The sequence below is a fragment of the Propithecus coquereli genome, unplaced genomic scaffold (assembly GCF_000956105.1).
Source record: "Propithecus coquereli isolate 6110/MARCELLA unplaced genomic scaffold, Pcoq_1.0 Scaffold70, whole genome shotgun sequence".
NCBI lineage: Eukaryota > Metazoa > Chordata > Mammalia > Primates > Indriidae > Propithecus > Propithecus coquereli.
The window spans coordinates 1,827,707-1,845,025 of NW_012153063.1; the positions used below are offsets into that span (position 1 = coordinate 1,827,707).

The window sequence follows — 17,319 nt, forward strand, 5'->3', positions numbered from 1 at the left end:
AAGGTTTATCTCAGAGATATTGAAAAGTAGATGATAAAGATTTTCTTTAATGTACTCAGTTGTGCATTCTGTGAGGAATCATATCTTTTCTTTGCCTTGTGTGTGCTCAGAGCCTCACACAGAGACTAGACAGCATATAAAAAGCATTCTTAATAAATATTTGTTGAATGAATGAAAAGAATGACTGGGAAGATGAACAATTCTCTGGGACCATTCCAATTCTTCTGCTGTTCTATATCTTTGATATCAAATATTTCTTGAAATTATATAAGCACAGAATTCAAGAATAGAAAAGAACTTTACAATTCATTTAATCCATGCTCTTTATTTTTCAGGAAAGAACCAATGAGGGCCAGAAAGGCTAAGTGATCTGCCTCAGGTCACAAGCCCATCAGAGGCCCAGCTAGAGCTAGGATGAAGATTCCTCACACAGCACCCTCTCTGCCCATGTACCAGCCGCCTCACACACGACAATAAGGAAACTCATCTTTGTCCTTACTGTGATGGAATTCCCTGGTTTTCTTACCCATTGTGCAGCTTTCCACTTGCTTCTCATGGGACTGCCTTGAAAAGTGCTCTGATTTTTTTTCCTCCTAAATTTTTTGCAAGGAGATGCAGCATGAGTGTGGAAGAGGAGGAATCGGTGATTCTGGTAAAGGGAACGGGTCAATGCAAGTGTTGGAGTAGATGATGAACATAAAAAATAGAACTATTTGCAAGGCCATGTTGAATATTCTGCGGGTCGACCCCAAGATGAAGAGGGAAGGCTCTGCAGAAGTGCAACCGAGCTGCCCATCTTTGCCTTCTTGCCCATGGCCCACTCCCGGCTCTGGAGGGGTGAACTCCCCTGCTTTGCCTGTGCCTTGCAACAGCGGATTCAGCCAGTGGGGAGCCGTAGACCGGGGCCTGGCCAATTAAATTCTTTCTCATGGGGCCCCAGAGTCTGTGTCAGCTCCTGTGGGGAGTCAGGTGACTGGTCCTGTAGAGGCTGGAACTAAAGCAGCTATTTGGGGGCAGCTGTGGTGGGAGAAACACTGGACCATACACAATTGGTGAGGAAGCAAGTAAGTTTGTTTGTGGGAGAAAGGGCAGAGCAAATATCTGAAGAAAAACAAATGAAATGAGAGAGAGAGAGAGAGAGAGAGAGAGAGAGAGAGAGGGAGATCCTGATAACTCTTGAATTTCCACAGGGATGATTTTTCCCACATTAGGGTTTTGTGAAATCACTCTGCCTCTTTTTATTCATCTTTTAATCTTGATACAACTGTAGCACATTTTTGTTCTTTGCAAGGAGATGTTGACTTCTGAGTTAGAGAATCCAATAGAGCAGAGCATACATTTTGCTTTTAAAGGGGCAGGTGAGCTGTTGCTGCGAAGGGAATGCAACTTGGAGAATGAGGAAAACAGAAAGAGCCCACACAAACAGCAAAGGGGACTCAAGAAGCCCAAGGCATCGGGAGTGCCACAGCGCAAGCCTGGCGAGGCCGAGGGGAGTAGGTGACATGGCTGCCTTCCAGACCCCTGTTGACTCGGTGCCCAGCCAGTCGCATTTTCTGTCCCCAAGAGCCAATCAGCTGTTCATCAGCACTGCACAGGGAGAGCATCGAAGGGATTTAATAATGGTTGGCAAATGTCAAATTACATTGAAACTAAACCAAATTTCAGACATTTAGGGCTGCGCAGTCATTAACAATCAATTAGTGCACTAGCTTTTCGTCAAAGCATTTTTTATATCCGCTCCTTTCCACGGCAAAGAAACACATGCTTCCCCCGATGCCCACCCTGCGGCTGAGCAATGCATCCCTCCTCCAGCCCAGTCCGTGAAGGAACAATTTAGTCCCTGCTGGCTGTGGTTTCCTCTCCTTGTTTGCACTTCCAGGAGTGGAAGGAAGCGCTAAGTGGCATTTATACAGCCCGTCCTGCAAACAGGAGCTAAGGAAAGAGAAATCAGTCATTTTTCTCTCTTTCCTGGGAATCATGAAGTAATAAAAGGTAAAGACATGCAGAGAATCATCCAAAACCTTTTCTGTTTAGTGGGAAGCGAGGGACTCTGGATTCTGCTACCTTGAGGAGCGATGCATACCAATTACACAAGGAGGACATTACGTGAACTCATTTCACCTCTAATGGCCCATGTTCTGATGCAGCAGGATTACATTCCAGCAACAGAGCCGGTAAACATTTACCACAAAACAAGACGTTGCTCTATTGATTGCTGCGTATCTGCTTCATCTTCCCTTTCCAAATTAGCTCAGATTTATGGCGATTCCCTTCCTGTTCCCTGAGCCAACCACATCATCTCTGGGGTGCTGCAGGTCAGAGGAAGGAGATAAGCAGGGACCTATCTCCGAACATTTGCAGGAAGAGCTTGCACAATCATTTTGAGAATTCCTCTTTTGCTCATATTTTTTCCTGCGAGGTCTTCCACAGCCCTATTTTTAGAATAACTTTCTCAGAGTATAGAAAAGCCCATATTCTCCAACTGTAACATGTATTCCTTTCTTGCATTCAGTTGATAAAAAATCTGGACATAAAACTAGGCTTAGCTCAAAGTGCTTTGTTGACAGACAGCCGATTTATATGGAGTCCTCAGTTTCTCAGTCCCAGGGAACTTCTGCATAAAAGATAAGATTTTAAGCCAGGCGAGGTGGCATGCAACTGTAATCCCAGCTCCTGAAGAGGCTGCAGTGGGAAGAGTATTTGAGCCCAGGAGTTCAAGACCAGCCTGGGGCAAGATAGCAAAATCCTGTCTCCAAAATTAAAAAAAAAATAAAATACAAGTAAAAGGTGAGCTTCAATGGCATAACGATGGAAGTAAGGGAGGGGCAAAGGTTTAAAAAACAAGTAGGATTTTCCATATAGAAGGTGTCATTGGCTTCTCAAAAGCCAAAAGCAAGGCCCAGACTGCAGTCTGATACCCCAAAGAGGTAAATCCTTCGGTCTTGGTGACAGATGTTTCTACACGCAGGTTAGGGCCTGTGCCAGAGAGCATCTCAGTATAGGGCATGAACTGCCAAGTCCAAAGAAGAAGATTCAATCAAAACCAACAAAATAAAAACTCACTACATTCAAAGAGTTACCACCATAGAGATCTTTTCTAAGAGAAGAGCCAGGGAAAGTTCATTTCAGAGAATTCTCAGGAATGGGTTCTTAGGACTTTGCCTGAACAGCTGCCTCCTTGGAAGTTATCAAGTAGTGACCAGTGGTAGGGCAATTTTCGCTGTGGCAGGTCCCAAACAAATGCAGTTCCATGAAGGACACACCATACTCTTAGAAAATCATAAGTACAGATGTTTGAAAATTCACATTTTAAAGAATAAAAGCTAGAGAACACATTTGCCTTATAAAGATGTTGCTTTGGTTTGCTTTACATAATGATCCTTCTATGTAAGTGTTTCTCAGACTCTGAGGTACTCTGGAATGATCCTGAGAGAACCTTTCAAAATGCAGATGTCCAAGCCCTACCCATAGAGGGTCTAATTCAGGTCTGGGATGAAACTCAGAAATTGTTTTTTTAAAAATAACTATGATTCTGATGCAGGTGGTCATTGACCTACCCACACCTTGAGAAACGTTGCACACAGTAGGCTTCTGCATGCATTTAAGCAGAAGTCAATTTCTATTTGGAAAATAATTATGGTGTGTAAATCAAAGCCCACTTATATTGTAATGGAAAGGACTATAAACTAGGGAGATGGTTCATATTTTGTATTTTACTATCCCGATTCCCAAAGACTCATAAAATAGCTATTTTATTATGATACTTTCATTGTTCATGTGCCTTGTTGAGAAACATTGAAATCTCTCTGTATGTGGTCAACACATCTCATGCAACATGCATCCCAAGAGGCTGACCCATTGCCTGGAATATCACAGTGTTTAACAAATGAAGATGTGCTGGAATCCTTCATGTCATCTAGAAACATTTCTGTTTCTAACTGTGCCTGAGGAAACCAAGAAAACAACCAAAATCATTCTCTTAGTAGCACCGTTCTAAATTATGCTGAAGAATGAACACCCTCCAGCTGGGAGATGGTGACACCCTAGAGGTGCAGTGGAAGAGGGGAGAAGGAAGAAGGAGAACCCTGGGCAGATGGGGCCAAATCACTGGGACAACACTGGAGAAGGAAGTCCAACACAGGATTCGGAGCCGGTTCTTCACAGTGACATTTTTTTTTTTTTTTTTTTTTTGCAGACACCAGAAGGTAGCGAGGAGGGAGAAAGGAAAGACAGGAAAAGAGAATAAATAGAAAAAATGAAAACAAAGAAACCAAGATTGGGAACAGAAAGTTCTGAGAACCAAAGACAATATTTAAATTTTGGCCATTCGTTAATATTGTCATCATATATTATGTGTGTTTGAGTGTTCTTGGATGTTTCTAAGAAGAGATAGACAACAATTTTTTACAAATTTGACACTGAGTCAATGCATTTAAGGTTTCAAGTAGCAAATCTTTTGATCTTTGTTTCCATGAATTCAGCAGAGCATGTAAATAAGATAAGCGGTTTTTTTGTTTGTTTGTTTCCAAAAGTCTGGGTTCTTTGACTGGCAATCCTGTAATCCTAGCTTGTGCACTTCTCGGAATAGTCCGCAAACTTAACCCCAGGAACATGCGTTGTTGAGCTGCAGAAAATATATCATCATTGCTTAGGTTCTGATGTTTTTGGAGTCCACAAGAAATGATCCTTTAAATATGCCCCCAGTGACTCAAACACATCCTCATCTTTACAAAGAGACTGTTGACTTTCTGCTCACAACAAGACCAGGACACCGGAAGTTGTTGCTCCAAAAAACAAAATCAAGGCCAGAAAGCAGGGATCTGTAATGCCATTATTATCTAACGAGAGGCCACCCATTTGCTGGTAGCTGTTTCCTGTGATAAGCTCTTCAGACCCAGGTTTCTGTAGACTCTTATTTTGATCATTTAGGAGACTTTGCCAGCAACAAAATATTGCTTCAGCCTCTTTATGAAGTCACTTGACTCTCTTGTGGCTCTGCAGTGACAGGCAAAGAACTGTCTGCCTGACTCCTCTTCCTTCCCACCTCTTGAGTCCCCAGGTTGGCCACTTGCTTCTATATTCTTTTCCTATCCATAATCTCCATATCTCTCCTCTTTGCACTTAAAACTTTTCATGTGAAAGGATGGAATAAACTCATTCACATATGACAGATGAGGCATAAAGAGTTGCTTCTTCCTGGCTAGCTGTAGTTGAAAAATAGGGAAGCCTTTCGGCAAAAAAATAAATATTTCATAGTAGATTACCACGTGTTTGGAAGCTGATTGGAAAAATATTTAGGGGGCTGAGTTGTGTGTATGTGTGCACGTATAAGCAGTGACATCCCAGAACCATGCCACAAATGTGAGCACATTTTGAAGCTGTGCTTCACAGCATGTGTTAGTTTCTAGGCTGTTGATTGGGGAACTCTAGGAAAGGATAAAATATCCTTGGAAATTAAGCAAGTTTTTTTGTTTTTTCCCCATCTCCAAGCCTCAGATTTCTCACTTGTAAAATGAGAAATAATAAATAGTACCTATCTCAAAAAACAAACAAAAACTTTCTTGGAGCAGCCAAGGCCTAAAGCTCAGGGGTCCATTCCCAGAAGAACGGCAAGAGGTGGCCATGGCAATGAGGCCATCCACCAGGAATTCCTTTCCCTGAGGGTATGGGTCTTCCAAGGTGGGGAAAGCAAGGCAGAGAATACACTTTACTCACAGGCCATATTATCTTCCTCCTAAGGGACCTCTGCATCCTTAAGTAACTTCCCAGTCATCAAATCAGTCTTTATTAGATTTTCACATGCACTTAGTTTTAGATTCAATTTGAAATGTGCTCTGAGGAGCATCATATGGACTAAATAATTAGCTAAAGAGAAACGGTACAGTATAGATTTTAGAGAATGGCACAGAACAGTGCCTCTCAAATGCCACCAGTAGTAACTGAGCGTTTTAATGCAACACAAAGATATGTATTTTTATTTTGAGTTATTTATTTATTTTCATTTGTACTTAAAAGGAAAACAGTTTATCAAACCAGTAGTTTTGGAAATATTTTTGCTTAGGACAAAGCTAAAACAAGTATTTAGGGTTTTAAAAGGTGTGTCACTTTAAAGAAAAAATACTAAGGAAGTAATTAACATCACAAGGATATCACAAGAATCTTGAAGGTTGCACTCAAGTGACTAAAGTTTAAGAAACGCTGCCAAGACCAGTGGAATATCACTGCATATCAACACTGAGGGATCGACTCCTGTTCTGCAAAGGACATGCTGTGTGACCATGACCTTGGGCAAGTTGGAACTTCTCTGAGCCTCAGCTGACTCAAGTAGAATGGTGGCATTGAAGATCTCCAAGATCCCGTCCAATGCTAGCATGTGATGACGCTATCTATATTACAGATTACCTTCGTAACTAGTGGGGAGGAAATGGGGAGATGAAGTCAGTGTTGCCAATTGTGATACCACGGTTGGAGACGTACGTAAGCACGGAGTTAGCTCCTGTTTACCCTGAAGCAGTGGGGTGTAGAGTTAAGTCTGCTGGGTGGGAGTCAGGGAACGTGAGGACCAGCTCTGCCACTTACTGTGTTCACTGGGCCTTGACCAAGTCACCTGCCCTCCTTGAACCCGGTTTCTCTACTTGTTTTTTTAATTATATTTTGATTGACAAGTAAAAATTGTGTATATTTATCATGTATAACATGATGTTTTGAAATATGTATACATTGTGGAATGGCTGAATCGAGCTAATTTAACATATGCATTATCTCACATATTTATCATTTTGAGGGGTGCGAATACTTAAGAGCTATTCTCTTGGCGATTTTTAAGAATACAATACATTGTTATTAACTATAGTCACCATGTCGTTCAGTTGATCACTTGTATTCCTCCTAAGGAAATTTTGTACCCTTTAACCACCATCTCCCCAACCCCTTCCCCCTGCTCTCCCCTGCATTCCCCGGTAACCACCACCCTACGTCTGCTTCCATGAGTGCAACGTTTTTAGATTCTACATACAAATGACATCATGGAGTATTTATCTTTCTGTGTCCCCGATTTCTCCATTTGTGTGGGCAGATGGTCATGGTAGTGAATAAAACCTATTCAGTTTATGCAGTCTTGCTGGACAGCTCAAATGCAGTGTGTGTGAAATGAAAAATTCTATAAACATAAATAAATGTTTACAGAACAAACATAAATCTTGTTCTCTTTGTCATTTCATTCTTTTAAAATATAGTGTTATGGTATATATAGCTATATTATGATCAGGCAGAATGTTTAAAAAAGTAATAGGTTACTTTCAAACTGATCAATATTGATAGTTTTAAAAATCACAGATAAAATATTTAATGTTGGAAAAGGAATTGTGAATTGGCTCATCATAGATAAACCAGAAAACCATCATCTACCAGCAGTCTGAAAATCTTATTTCAGTTAAAAGTTTAGCCATCTCCTCTTCTAAACCTGTAAGTGGAAGATGAGCTGAAAATACTAAATTATTTATCAATTGCACTGAACTCTGCTTTTTATAAGGCTGCTTGCCATCAGCCCAGACCCCCAACTGCACGCACAACCTCAGATTACCACTATTGAAAGGTCCACGCACCTCACTGCGACACGCGGTCTACACTTTCAGACTGCTACCTATAGGACTTGCGTTATAGTTACTTTTGCACTTAAGGAGTTACCAAAATTGCTTATTTCATCTGCTAGATGACAAGGTGATAAATTTTGCATCAAGATGCCACACAAAGAACTTGCCACTTCCAAAGAGGGAGAACATAGCAGACAAAGTAGAATCACCCAATAGAAAGTGTAAAGTCATTTAGTGCCGGGCAAGCAACCCTGCAGTCTGGAGTCATCCTGAATTTACATTATATTGCAAAGACAGATGCTTAAAAAGGTGGTAAAGTGGGCAATGTATATTTAGACCTATGTTGAGCAAAAATTATGTTTCTAAATACGTAAGCTTAAGTCCTCTAAAATATTCACTTATATAAACCATCTCATTTCCTTATGCCAAATAAATTAGACTTACCACCCTCTCGTCTGAACATTTTAGCACAGTGCAGTTTGTCCCCCACCCAAAATGTCCAAATTGATATCTTTTCACAAGTCAGGGAAGTGAAATAATAAACCTTATTCTAGGTAATACTGCCAAGCTATCTTATCCTTTCTCACTCAGAGAGATTTCCAGGTAAAAGATTTTTGTTATAAGAATTAAATTACTTAGCTAGTCCTGGAGCCACTGAAGGAGCAGGGACTAGGAGGTGGGTCTGCGTGTTTTCCCCACGGGATCAGGAAGTTTCCTTCAGTCAGCCTTGGACTGCTGTCACTTAGCCCCCTTGCCTGTGTGGGAGCTGCGGCAGCTGATATTTACATTTTCAAAACCGTGTTCCAGGCCCCTGCAGCACCCACTGTTCTCTTTACCTTGAGTGTTAGGAGGGCTAGGACACGATCACTCAGCTTCCCTTCCAAACTCCCTGCCCCGCTTACAGCGTTTTCCCGTTCAGATCCTGAGAACTGCCTGTACCCACACAGCAGGTGTGGGGGCAGTGGCCACCGTTTCTAACGTGAAAATTTACTGAAAAGTTTGTCGGACTGATTTAGTGAGAAACAGAGGTTATTTGCCGTCGTATGTTTCTGTAAGTCAGTCCAAAGAATGAAAAGAAAGCTTGCACAGCTCTGTGTCCCCTGTGACAAATGTGTTCTACTGTGGCTTCCCGTTAATGACACTGCGTCTCTTGGGGAATCAACGAGCAAGGGATGCCGGGATGACACCGCCGCTTGGATTCTCTACCTTCCTCCTCACTTTGATGCTCTTTCTTGGAAGGCGTGTGTGGCAGAGGAGATTTTAGCATTGTTCTTTTCACTTGTAAGAATTTTCCCTAGGCCTTTCATCTCCCTCTTTTCTCCGTGTCTGAGTCTGCTTGTATTCGCATCTGCCTTTTTGGACTCTGCGTAGCAGCCAGACTTTCCAGGCCTCTGAGTCACCATTTCCTCCCCACCCTGCTCACCCTGCGGCCAACCATCTCCTGTAATTTCACTCCCCTCCCTCACCTAGATTATTCCCTGCGACCTGTGCCATTCTTCCCTTCGCCTGCAAACTGCTTCAAATGGTCCTTTCCAAGTATGCCTCTATTTAACACCGTCCCAGAACAAACGACCCCTTTCTCTCACCAAATAAACTGCTTTCAATAAGCTTCTCCCAACCCCCTAAACAAATAACATCCCATAATCTACCTCATTCTAAAATATTGCTTTTCATAACCTCCAACCATTTGCTCCCTTTCTCCCCTCGAAGAAATAAACTGCCTCCAGCGTCCCTTCTTATTCGGGCACTGAGCTACTTGCATTGGCACCATAAAACACACACACACCCCTTCCCAAACAAAGAAAAATGACCCAATACAACTTTTTACCTTCCCTTTCTCTGAGAAAGAAAACTTTCATGAGGCATATAAGTACCGGTTTGTGTCTCTTTGAGGATTTTTTTTCCCCCAGTGAAATCAGCTAAGGAGAAATACAGTAAGTCATTCCAAGGCCAAACACATTCTACTGTTTATTACACATATTACATTCTTAAATAAAAATGCGTCACATAACATTTTTTGCATAGATATCTTACAATATACCAATTTAAAAAAGAATTATGAAACAGACCAGTAACAAAAATAAATTTTTTCTTCATTAATAATTTTGTAACATTAACATACCACCATCATATAATACAAATAATAGTTTTAAATCTTAAGACTTTTGTACAGCAAAAAAACTTGACAAAGTAATATATTTATATATATATATAAAAAGCTTAAAAAAAATAAAATGTCAAAAAAAGGCATAACCGAGGGCTATAAGACTGGGTACTTCTGTGATATATTATAAATACCAGAGAAGGCCTGAGAGAATGTGACGGGGGGAGGCGGGGAAGGGGAGGGGCTGGGAGTAGGTCTCTCCAAACACACTTGTTAGACACATCTGGCAAAAAGAAAATGTATAGTGCAAAAAATAAATTTCTTCAAGCAACTGTTAAGAGGATAAAAGAGATTTGTGAAAGAAAAGTCATGGTGGCTGGGAAGCTGTGTGGTGGATGAAGAAGAGGGAGAAGGAGCTCAGGGGAGGGGCTTGTGGAAAGGAAGGGGAGGCTTCAAAAACATTAAACATTTATTTTTGCCTCTGTGTGTTAGCAAGGAGATGTTGGCCATAACATGTGTATTTTTCCTCCCTGGAATGAAGCAGAAGTAAAAGATAAGGAAATTAAACTAAGTCTGGGTTTAGATAGGAGATGCATGCTGGGAAAAAAAAAAAAAAAAAAAAAGGTCGAGAACCAGCCAATGAGCCCCAAAGCCTTCAGGACCTAGGTGTGCAGAAATCACTCTGCCTCCAGTCCAAAGGCCTAGGATTAAAATGTCCCCTCTCCCCACCCACTGCCCCTCCCCTCTATGTGGAACTCCCAGTGTGGTTTCGATATACTGGCAATTATAAGCATCCATCCCCCCAAAAGGTATTAGGCACTGGTGGCTACTCCTCTGAAATGTCAGTAGCCTGTTTTCCTTCTGCGAAGGTACGACAGGTACATATGCACACCTGTCTAGGTGCGTGCATACATACCACCCTCATTATTCTGACGTGGGGTCCATTTTATGGCAGTAGACAGAAGCTGGAGTCAAAGCGATTTACGATTCCAAAGCTCACAGTTGAAAAAAAAAATTGTATAAACAGTCCCCACCAAAGAACGTATCAACCTTCCCCCGTGACCACTGAGAGGGAGCCCTGTGTGAAAAGAGTATCTTGTTTGGGATATTTGTGAAGGGACCGCCCGGGATTTCTCTCGCCATTTTTGATACCTGTTTCCCCGAGGACTTTCACGTAAATGCAAAACACCTGCAGAATACAGTACTCTACTGGAAGGATGCACATGAGAGAGTTAATTGCAGCTTTATTTTTCCCCTTTCTGGGATCTATTAGGAACCAACAGAGGAGATTTAAGAGAGTGTTAAAAGCAAGAGAAAACCCTGAAGCCTCAGGCAGTTAGTCATGGGATGTCACGTTATTTACAAGCAGTTTTTGCTTCCTTTGACACATTTCTGTTGTTCCATCTCAAGTATTCCCAAAGATCCTCACTGAGGAAATAGGCCATCAAAAAGGCATTGATGTATACTCAGAGTAGGCCCTCTTGTTTTCAAACTGAGATATCACCATGTTTACCGAACTTTAATCCACACACCCCAAATGCAAGTCCTCCCCTCCTGTCCCGCACCCCCCCACTCCTGTGCTCGGCAGGTGGCCACTTCCGGAATATGCAAGGGGAAGCCTCCAGGAGTAAATTTCAACCAGGTTCTACTTACTGCATGTTCACTTTGGCAATGTTCTGGGTGCAAAATTGCAGCCAGAAATGCTGGCCATGGTAAGATTTTTTTTTTTTTAAAGAAAGAAACAACAAACCTGATTTTTGTATTTAAATGTATTGCAGCTCTCTGACTTTTCCCTACCTTCTCCTAAAAACAATCCATGTGAGAGAAGCACTTCCCACTAGATTCTACAGTTTGCGAAGTGACTTCCATTGAGGAAATCATTTTGAACCACCAAAACTAATCATCTGGTTTTGTTGTTCCTGCAATTTGAGTTTCCTTCTTTTGGCTTTGCAGTAGAATGCAGGCAAGTAGAGCTAGAGGCAGAATGTTCCCGAATGCACTAGACGAGCCACCCAAAAGTGCCATTTATTTCCCCTTTGATGCAAATAGACATGGATAATCTGGAAGTCCATCCCAAACTAAAGTCCTTAAAAAATCTTCTCTGGCTTCAAAGAAGATTTTTTAAAGCTAGGAATCAGTTCTGCTAATCATGCATGAGGTTGGCTGTCTTTTTACCCTGTTACAATCAGGCATTCGAAGATGCGCAAGGGCACAAGAGGTGCAGGTGGGGAGGAGATGGCCTCGAGAGAAGGGAGTATTTGAAGGGCTTTGCAAGGGAAAGCACAGAGAGAGAAGGAAACGGTCAGCATGAAGTTCATTTGGGGGTCGCCAATGTTTTTACAAAATGCAACTTTGTCATGGAATCTGAACATCTCTTTTTCTGGACATAATACTCATCACCACCAGGCATTAAGCTGGGCCAATGAACCATTTGTGGGGCAGGAGGCCAGCAACTAGGAGCAGTATTATGATTTCAGGTTTCCACGTCTCTGACGTACAGCCATGTGGTAGGAGAAAGAAGTATGACTTGAAATAAAGGAAATTGTCCCTGGCTTAGAAACTCTTTTTCTATACGTCCAACTCTGAACCCTGGATAAGGTGTACTTGTGAGGACAACCACAAGAAACACCAGACTGGGTTTTTCCTTTCAAATTTGGGATCCCCAGGAATGTTAGGAGGTAACAACTTAAACATGTGTGCCAAATGTCCATTAAGGTACTTTTTAAAATAACCAGGCCTCTTGGGAGCAAAATGTCTTCAGGATATTTCTTGGAAAGTCTGTTCCCTCCAGAGGCTCTTAGCAACCATCTCTGTCATTTCAGAGGTGATGGACATTTTATCACAAATCCATTCCCAAAATGATCAAGGCTACCCCCACCCTAAGGTTAGGACTGGCCATCATTCAAAAGTGTCATCTGGGCTAAAGAAGAACAGTTTCAAAGCCAACCACTTAGCACCCACCAAATTCTTAGGCCAATTCACACAGTCAATGAATGACTCTGAAGCAAGCAAGCACCACCATGGAGTTTCAGTGCACCCTGCTCTGAGGAAGTTCAGGAGCAGATTACAAAGGACCTCACTGACACGAAAGAGAGAGAAATTACCAAAGGTTTCAGACACTGATGAGGACCAAAGGGTCTTTGTTCTGCCACATTCAAATGAGACCACAGATGACAATAGGGAGCAAACAAGCAATGATTACTCTTTTGCATTCTTTTTTTTTTTTAAACTTTCTTTTTAATAGAGCCTTGCATTGGTCAGTTCAAAAATTAAATTAAGTATTATAAACCCTTAATAATAGCATTTCAAGAGGCAAGAGCAGCTCCAGCTTAGGAGAGAACATTTGCAAATCGTGGCAGCCACGGCTTAATGCCATCACTGGTGTGTGCGTGCATTCATGCTGGAGGCTGCTAGAGAAAGGAAAATAAACGAACCAACAAAATTTGGGGTATCTAAAGTTTCATCTAGTGCACTGACTGGAGGCGCTACAGTTTAATACAGCTGAGGTTCAAGGTTCCTCACACATCCTTCGTCCAGGAAGGATGCACCACACATTCAAATATAATCCCATGGTACGCCCTGATGGACTGGCCACAAAATGCACTCAAATGCAGTAGAGAACTACGAGATTGTCAGCAAGCAGTGCTCCAGAAATTGTTTCTAAGTCATGTCTAGTTTTAAATCTTTGGAATAAAACGGATTTTTTTAATACCCTCCAACTAACATATACATAATTGCCTCTGGCAAATGGACAGGTTTTACGTGTGTGTTTGGGGTTTTTTTTCTTTTTTCTTTTTTTTTTGTTTTTTTTGTTTTGTTTTTTGGTCTAAATTGAAAAAAGGAAAAAAGAGAGAGAAAATTCTTAGGGCCAGACCTGAAAATGCCCCAAGTGTCCAATTGGCAGCTACAGCATTTGTGATAAGGAGGTTCCTTTACCCTCAGACGAGTAGTTTCGACATTTCAGTGAAAGCAAAGGTTGCAGAAAGCTGAAAAAACCCAAATGCCAAGGATCTTGAAGGTTGCTGTCATATATGTGTTTGTGTTTCTTATATGATTATTTCCTTTTAAAGACTTCAGTTTTGCATCCCAAATATGTATGGGGTGGCATTTTAACAGTCAATGAGTCAAACAGTCAAAGGAGGACAGGAGAGAGCCAGCTGGTAGGGAGAAGCAGCAACCATGTGCGGACCAAATGCCATTTTTGTGTTATAGACGTGTCTTGAAGGGATGGTCCCAGAATATACAAAATATACAATCTGTCCTAATAACCACCCCGCTTGCTTGCATAGGCCATTTGATGGTCCTAAAGGCAGTCTTTGGAGTTGAGGCCAGTGCCAGCTAGCTAGGAATGCGGGTAGATAGAGACCAGTGTTGGGTGTGTGTGTGTGGTATGACAAGGACTGCAGACCCCCTTGGAGTTGGCTTGCAGAGTGAATGTGAGGCCTCTCTTGATCCTGGGTATTCTAGGTCACGAGTCTTGGTGGGCCTAGCCAAAAAACCAAAAAAACAAACAAACAAAAAAATAAGAGACATGTCTTTCCTTTTAGACAGCCCATGAGAGAAACACCTCAACCCTTTCCTTAAATGTCAACCCTTCAATACCACGATGGCATTCTGAATTGTGTATTGTAACAAGTGGGGTAATATGAGCTCAGTGGGTATGAGAGAGGAAGATTGGGTGATGTTTTGTGAAGCCACTAGACTTGGAGGCATCCTCAGTTTTCCCCACTCCTGGAAAGAGTGATATTTTTGGCTTTTTGTCAGGTCATAACCCAGAGTTAGATTAAATACGCAGCTGCCCTCTGACACTAGCGACATCTACGCCGTAACTGGTTATAGGGTAGCAATGACACACAGCAGTGGTTGATCACCACGAGCTGAGGTCATCATGCCTCAGGGAGGACGAGAGAACTGTGATGTCCCATCTGATCGGCTGCTTCGAGAGCTGGACATCCAGGTGCCGGGAGAGTCCTGGAGAGCTTTTAGTCCATGGAGAAAAGATAAAACATCTAAGCTTCCAAATAAGCTTTTCAAGTTTTCGTTAGCAAAAACAGAGAGATTAAAAAGAAAAAATCTAGCACTGGCAATAAGGTGAGGCTCAAGGGATATACTGTGATTTATCATCAAGGACTTTATTCTCTTGGCCACTTTGCAGTCATGCTAGAAGTTTCCAGAATCCCTAGTGCATATGGTGTGCAAGAGTCAAAAAGTAAGAAAAGAAAACTCCTCCCTTGAGAGTGAAGTCTAGAGAAACGCAGGCCAGAAAGGTATAAGGTGTTATTCCAGAGTCTGCCGCCGCTAAGGCCGTTGGGATCGACGCGAAAGATCTCAATAGTACTAAGAAGAACCAAAACCAATCGACAGTTCTGTGAGGAAGTCTGACGCATGGGATAGTAGGACTTTTCACACACAAAGGACAAATAAACCAAGAGTTAATTTTGGCTACCAAACTGCAATTTGGTTTTCTAGGTCATTTTCCCCCAACTATTTAAAAAGAAACATTAGTGCTACACATATGCAACTGTAAGACGCTGGATTCTCCTATCAAGTTGCACTGAGAAGCAAGTTAAATAAGCCCCTCGGACTGCCGTCCACCTGCAGAGACGTCACATCCGTTTTCTGTGATTTCCATTGGCAACAGCGGGAAATAATTCCAATAGTGCTGAAGTGAGCAGCCAGTCTGCCTTGCTGAGTTCACCTGGTCTCCTTCTTCGTCTTCCACCATCTGGCTAGGGCAAGGCATAACGAATAGACGTATATATTTTAAATATAGTTGAGTGCATGACGGTGTGGGGGGGTCTGCGTGTGAGTGTGCGTGTATGTGTGTGTGTACACAGAGGTTTATAAGTGAGAACTTTCTTCTGCGAGGCAATGGGTCCCCGCCTGAAGTCCAGCCCCCTGCTCACGGCATTTCCTTCAGACATCGGCTGACGCCATGGCAACTCTGGCCTTCCGGTTTTTTAGATATGTCTCTTCATATGGAGGGCAAGGTGGTCAGACCTGGAAAAACACCTAGGAAATAGAAGCAACAACGAGGATATTAGTGAGGTCCAAGGAAAGAACTCAACTTCCATCACTCCTTAGGAAATGATTACCTTTGCTTTACAGAGAGACAGTGTATTGAGAAACAGGGCAGTGTGTTGGGAAGGTAAGCTCAAGGGTCAGACTGCTTGGGTTCCAATCTCAGCTCTCTCAAGAGCCGTGTGACTCTGAGCACATTAACCTCTCTGTACCTTAATTTCTCCTCAGTAAAGTGGGGATAACTACATAACTTACCTCATAGGCTGGCTGTGAGGATTAAATGGGACAATCTATGTAAGGTGCTTAGAATATTGCCTGGCCCATGGTGAGATCTCAGTGTATGTTAACTCTAACGATCATAATTGTAATTATCAAAAAAAATGAGTAGGAAAGTGCTTTTGAAACCTGTGTCATGCCCATATACTGTAAATACGGTAAAGAATAGTTACCCTGTACCAACGAATGGTGCAATTCTGATGTTTCAACACCCAGATTTCAATCCTGAGCTTTACAATGAAAGCCCAGAAATACCTACAGACCTATGCAGACGCTCTATGTTCAAGTCAAGAAAAAGAATGGAGAAGGGTGCTCACAGTTACTGTGTTACCGTATGCAGGCACTTGCTAAGGGTTTCCCCAATATTACCCCATAACATCCTCAGCAACCCACCATAGTAAGCATTCTCACACTTTGTGTGTGTGTTGGGAGGGCGGGGCTAAGAAAACTGAGGCTAAGGTTGTATAGCCAGTGAATGGCTGAGTTGGAACCCAGGCAGTTCTCTGAGCCTACTCTTTTCAACTGTTCCCTGGTACCTAAGGTCCATAACTGAGTGGCTTCCTCAGCATCACAGTGGATGCAGGGGTCATCTTCCTTCCTCTCTCCTCTACCACCAGTAACATGACATTCTCCTGAGTAGCAACCCTTCTATAACCTCATTTGTGTGGGGCTGACATTCCTCCTAAGGCTGAAGTTGTGGCCACAGTAATCGGCTAAACAACAGTCATGTGACCCTTAAAGGCCAATACGAGCCAGCCCGGGGACATCTGCCGAAAGGACTGGAATAGCGAAGCCCTCTTTCCACCGGCGCTGCTGGGCTGCTGAGATGGAAGCCTGGAGCTGCTGGTGTCCACACTGCCATCCTGGGGAAGAGCATGCTCGGGAGCAAAGGCAACAGGGACAAAGGGACTCGGGGGATGGAAAGAGAAAGGAAGAGTTCTGATGACAACTCTTGAGGACCAGGATCCAGCAGAGTCTAAAGACAGATCTAATTCTGTTCTTCTTAGTTACCCGAGCTAATAAATAAATGCCCTTTGAGGTTAATACCAGTCGGGGTCAGGTTTCTGTATCTTATAACTAATAACATGGGCGCTTCCATATCACGGCAGCCTACAATCGAAGGTTTTGGGTAGAATTCCAGTAAAGTCAGCATATAAGACAGAATCATTCTTAGCTCTGAGTGTATGTTCTCTCTCCGGATCTTTCTCCTGAAACTGGCCACTTTCTTACCTATAAGAAAGTTTCCAGGCTCCCCTGAAGCCTGAGATACCCCTCCAGTTCAAAACTCTTATTAGAACGTCAGCAAACTGCCCTGTTCAGGTTAGC

At 42.5% G+C, this 17,319-nt stretch overlaps 1 protein-coding gene across 1 annotated transcript in view; it reads right to left on the reverse strand.

The window, feature by feature from the left end:
• Positions 1-10,926: 10,926 nt before the first annotated feature.
• Positions 10,927-17,319, reverse strand: part of KLF7 (Kruppel-like factor 7 (ubiquitous)) — an 88,098-nt gene continuing 81,705 nt past the window's right edge. Inside the window, exon 4 of the mRNA XM_012661248.1 lies at positions 10,927-15,708. Coding sequence (XP_012516702.1) covers positions 15,657-15,708 — 52 coding nt within the window. The 3' untranslated portion in view covers positions 10,927-15,656. The remainder of the gene's footprint in view (positions 15,709-17,319) is intronic.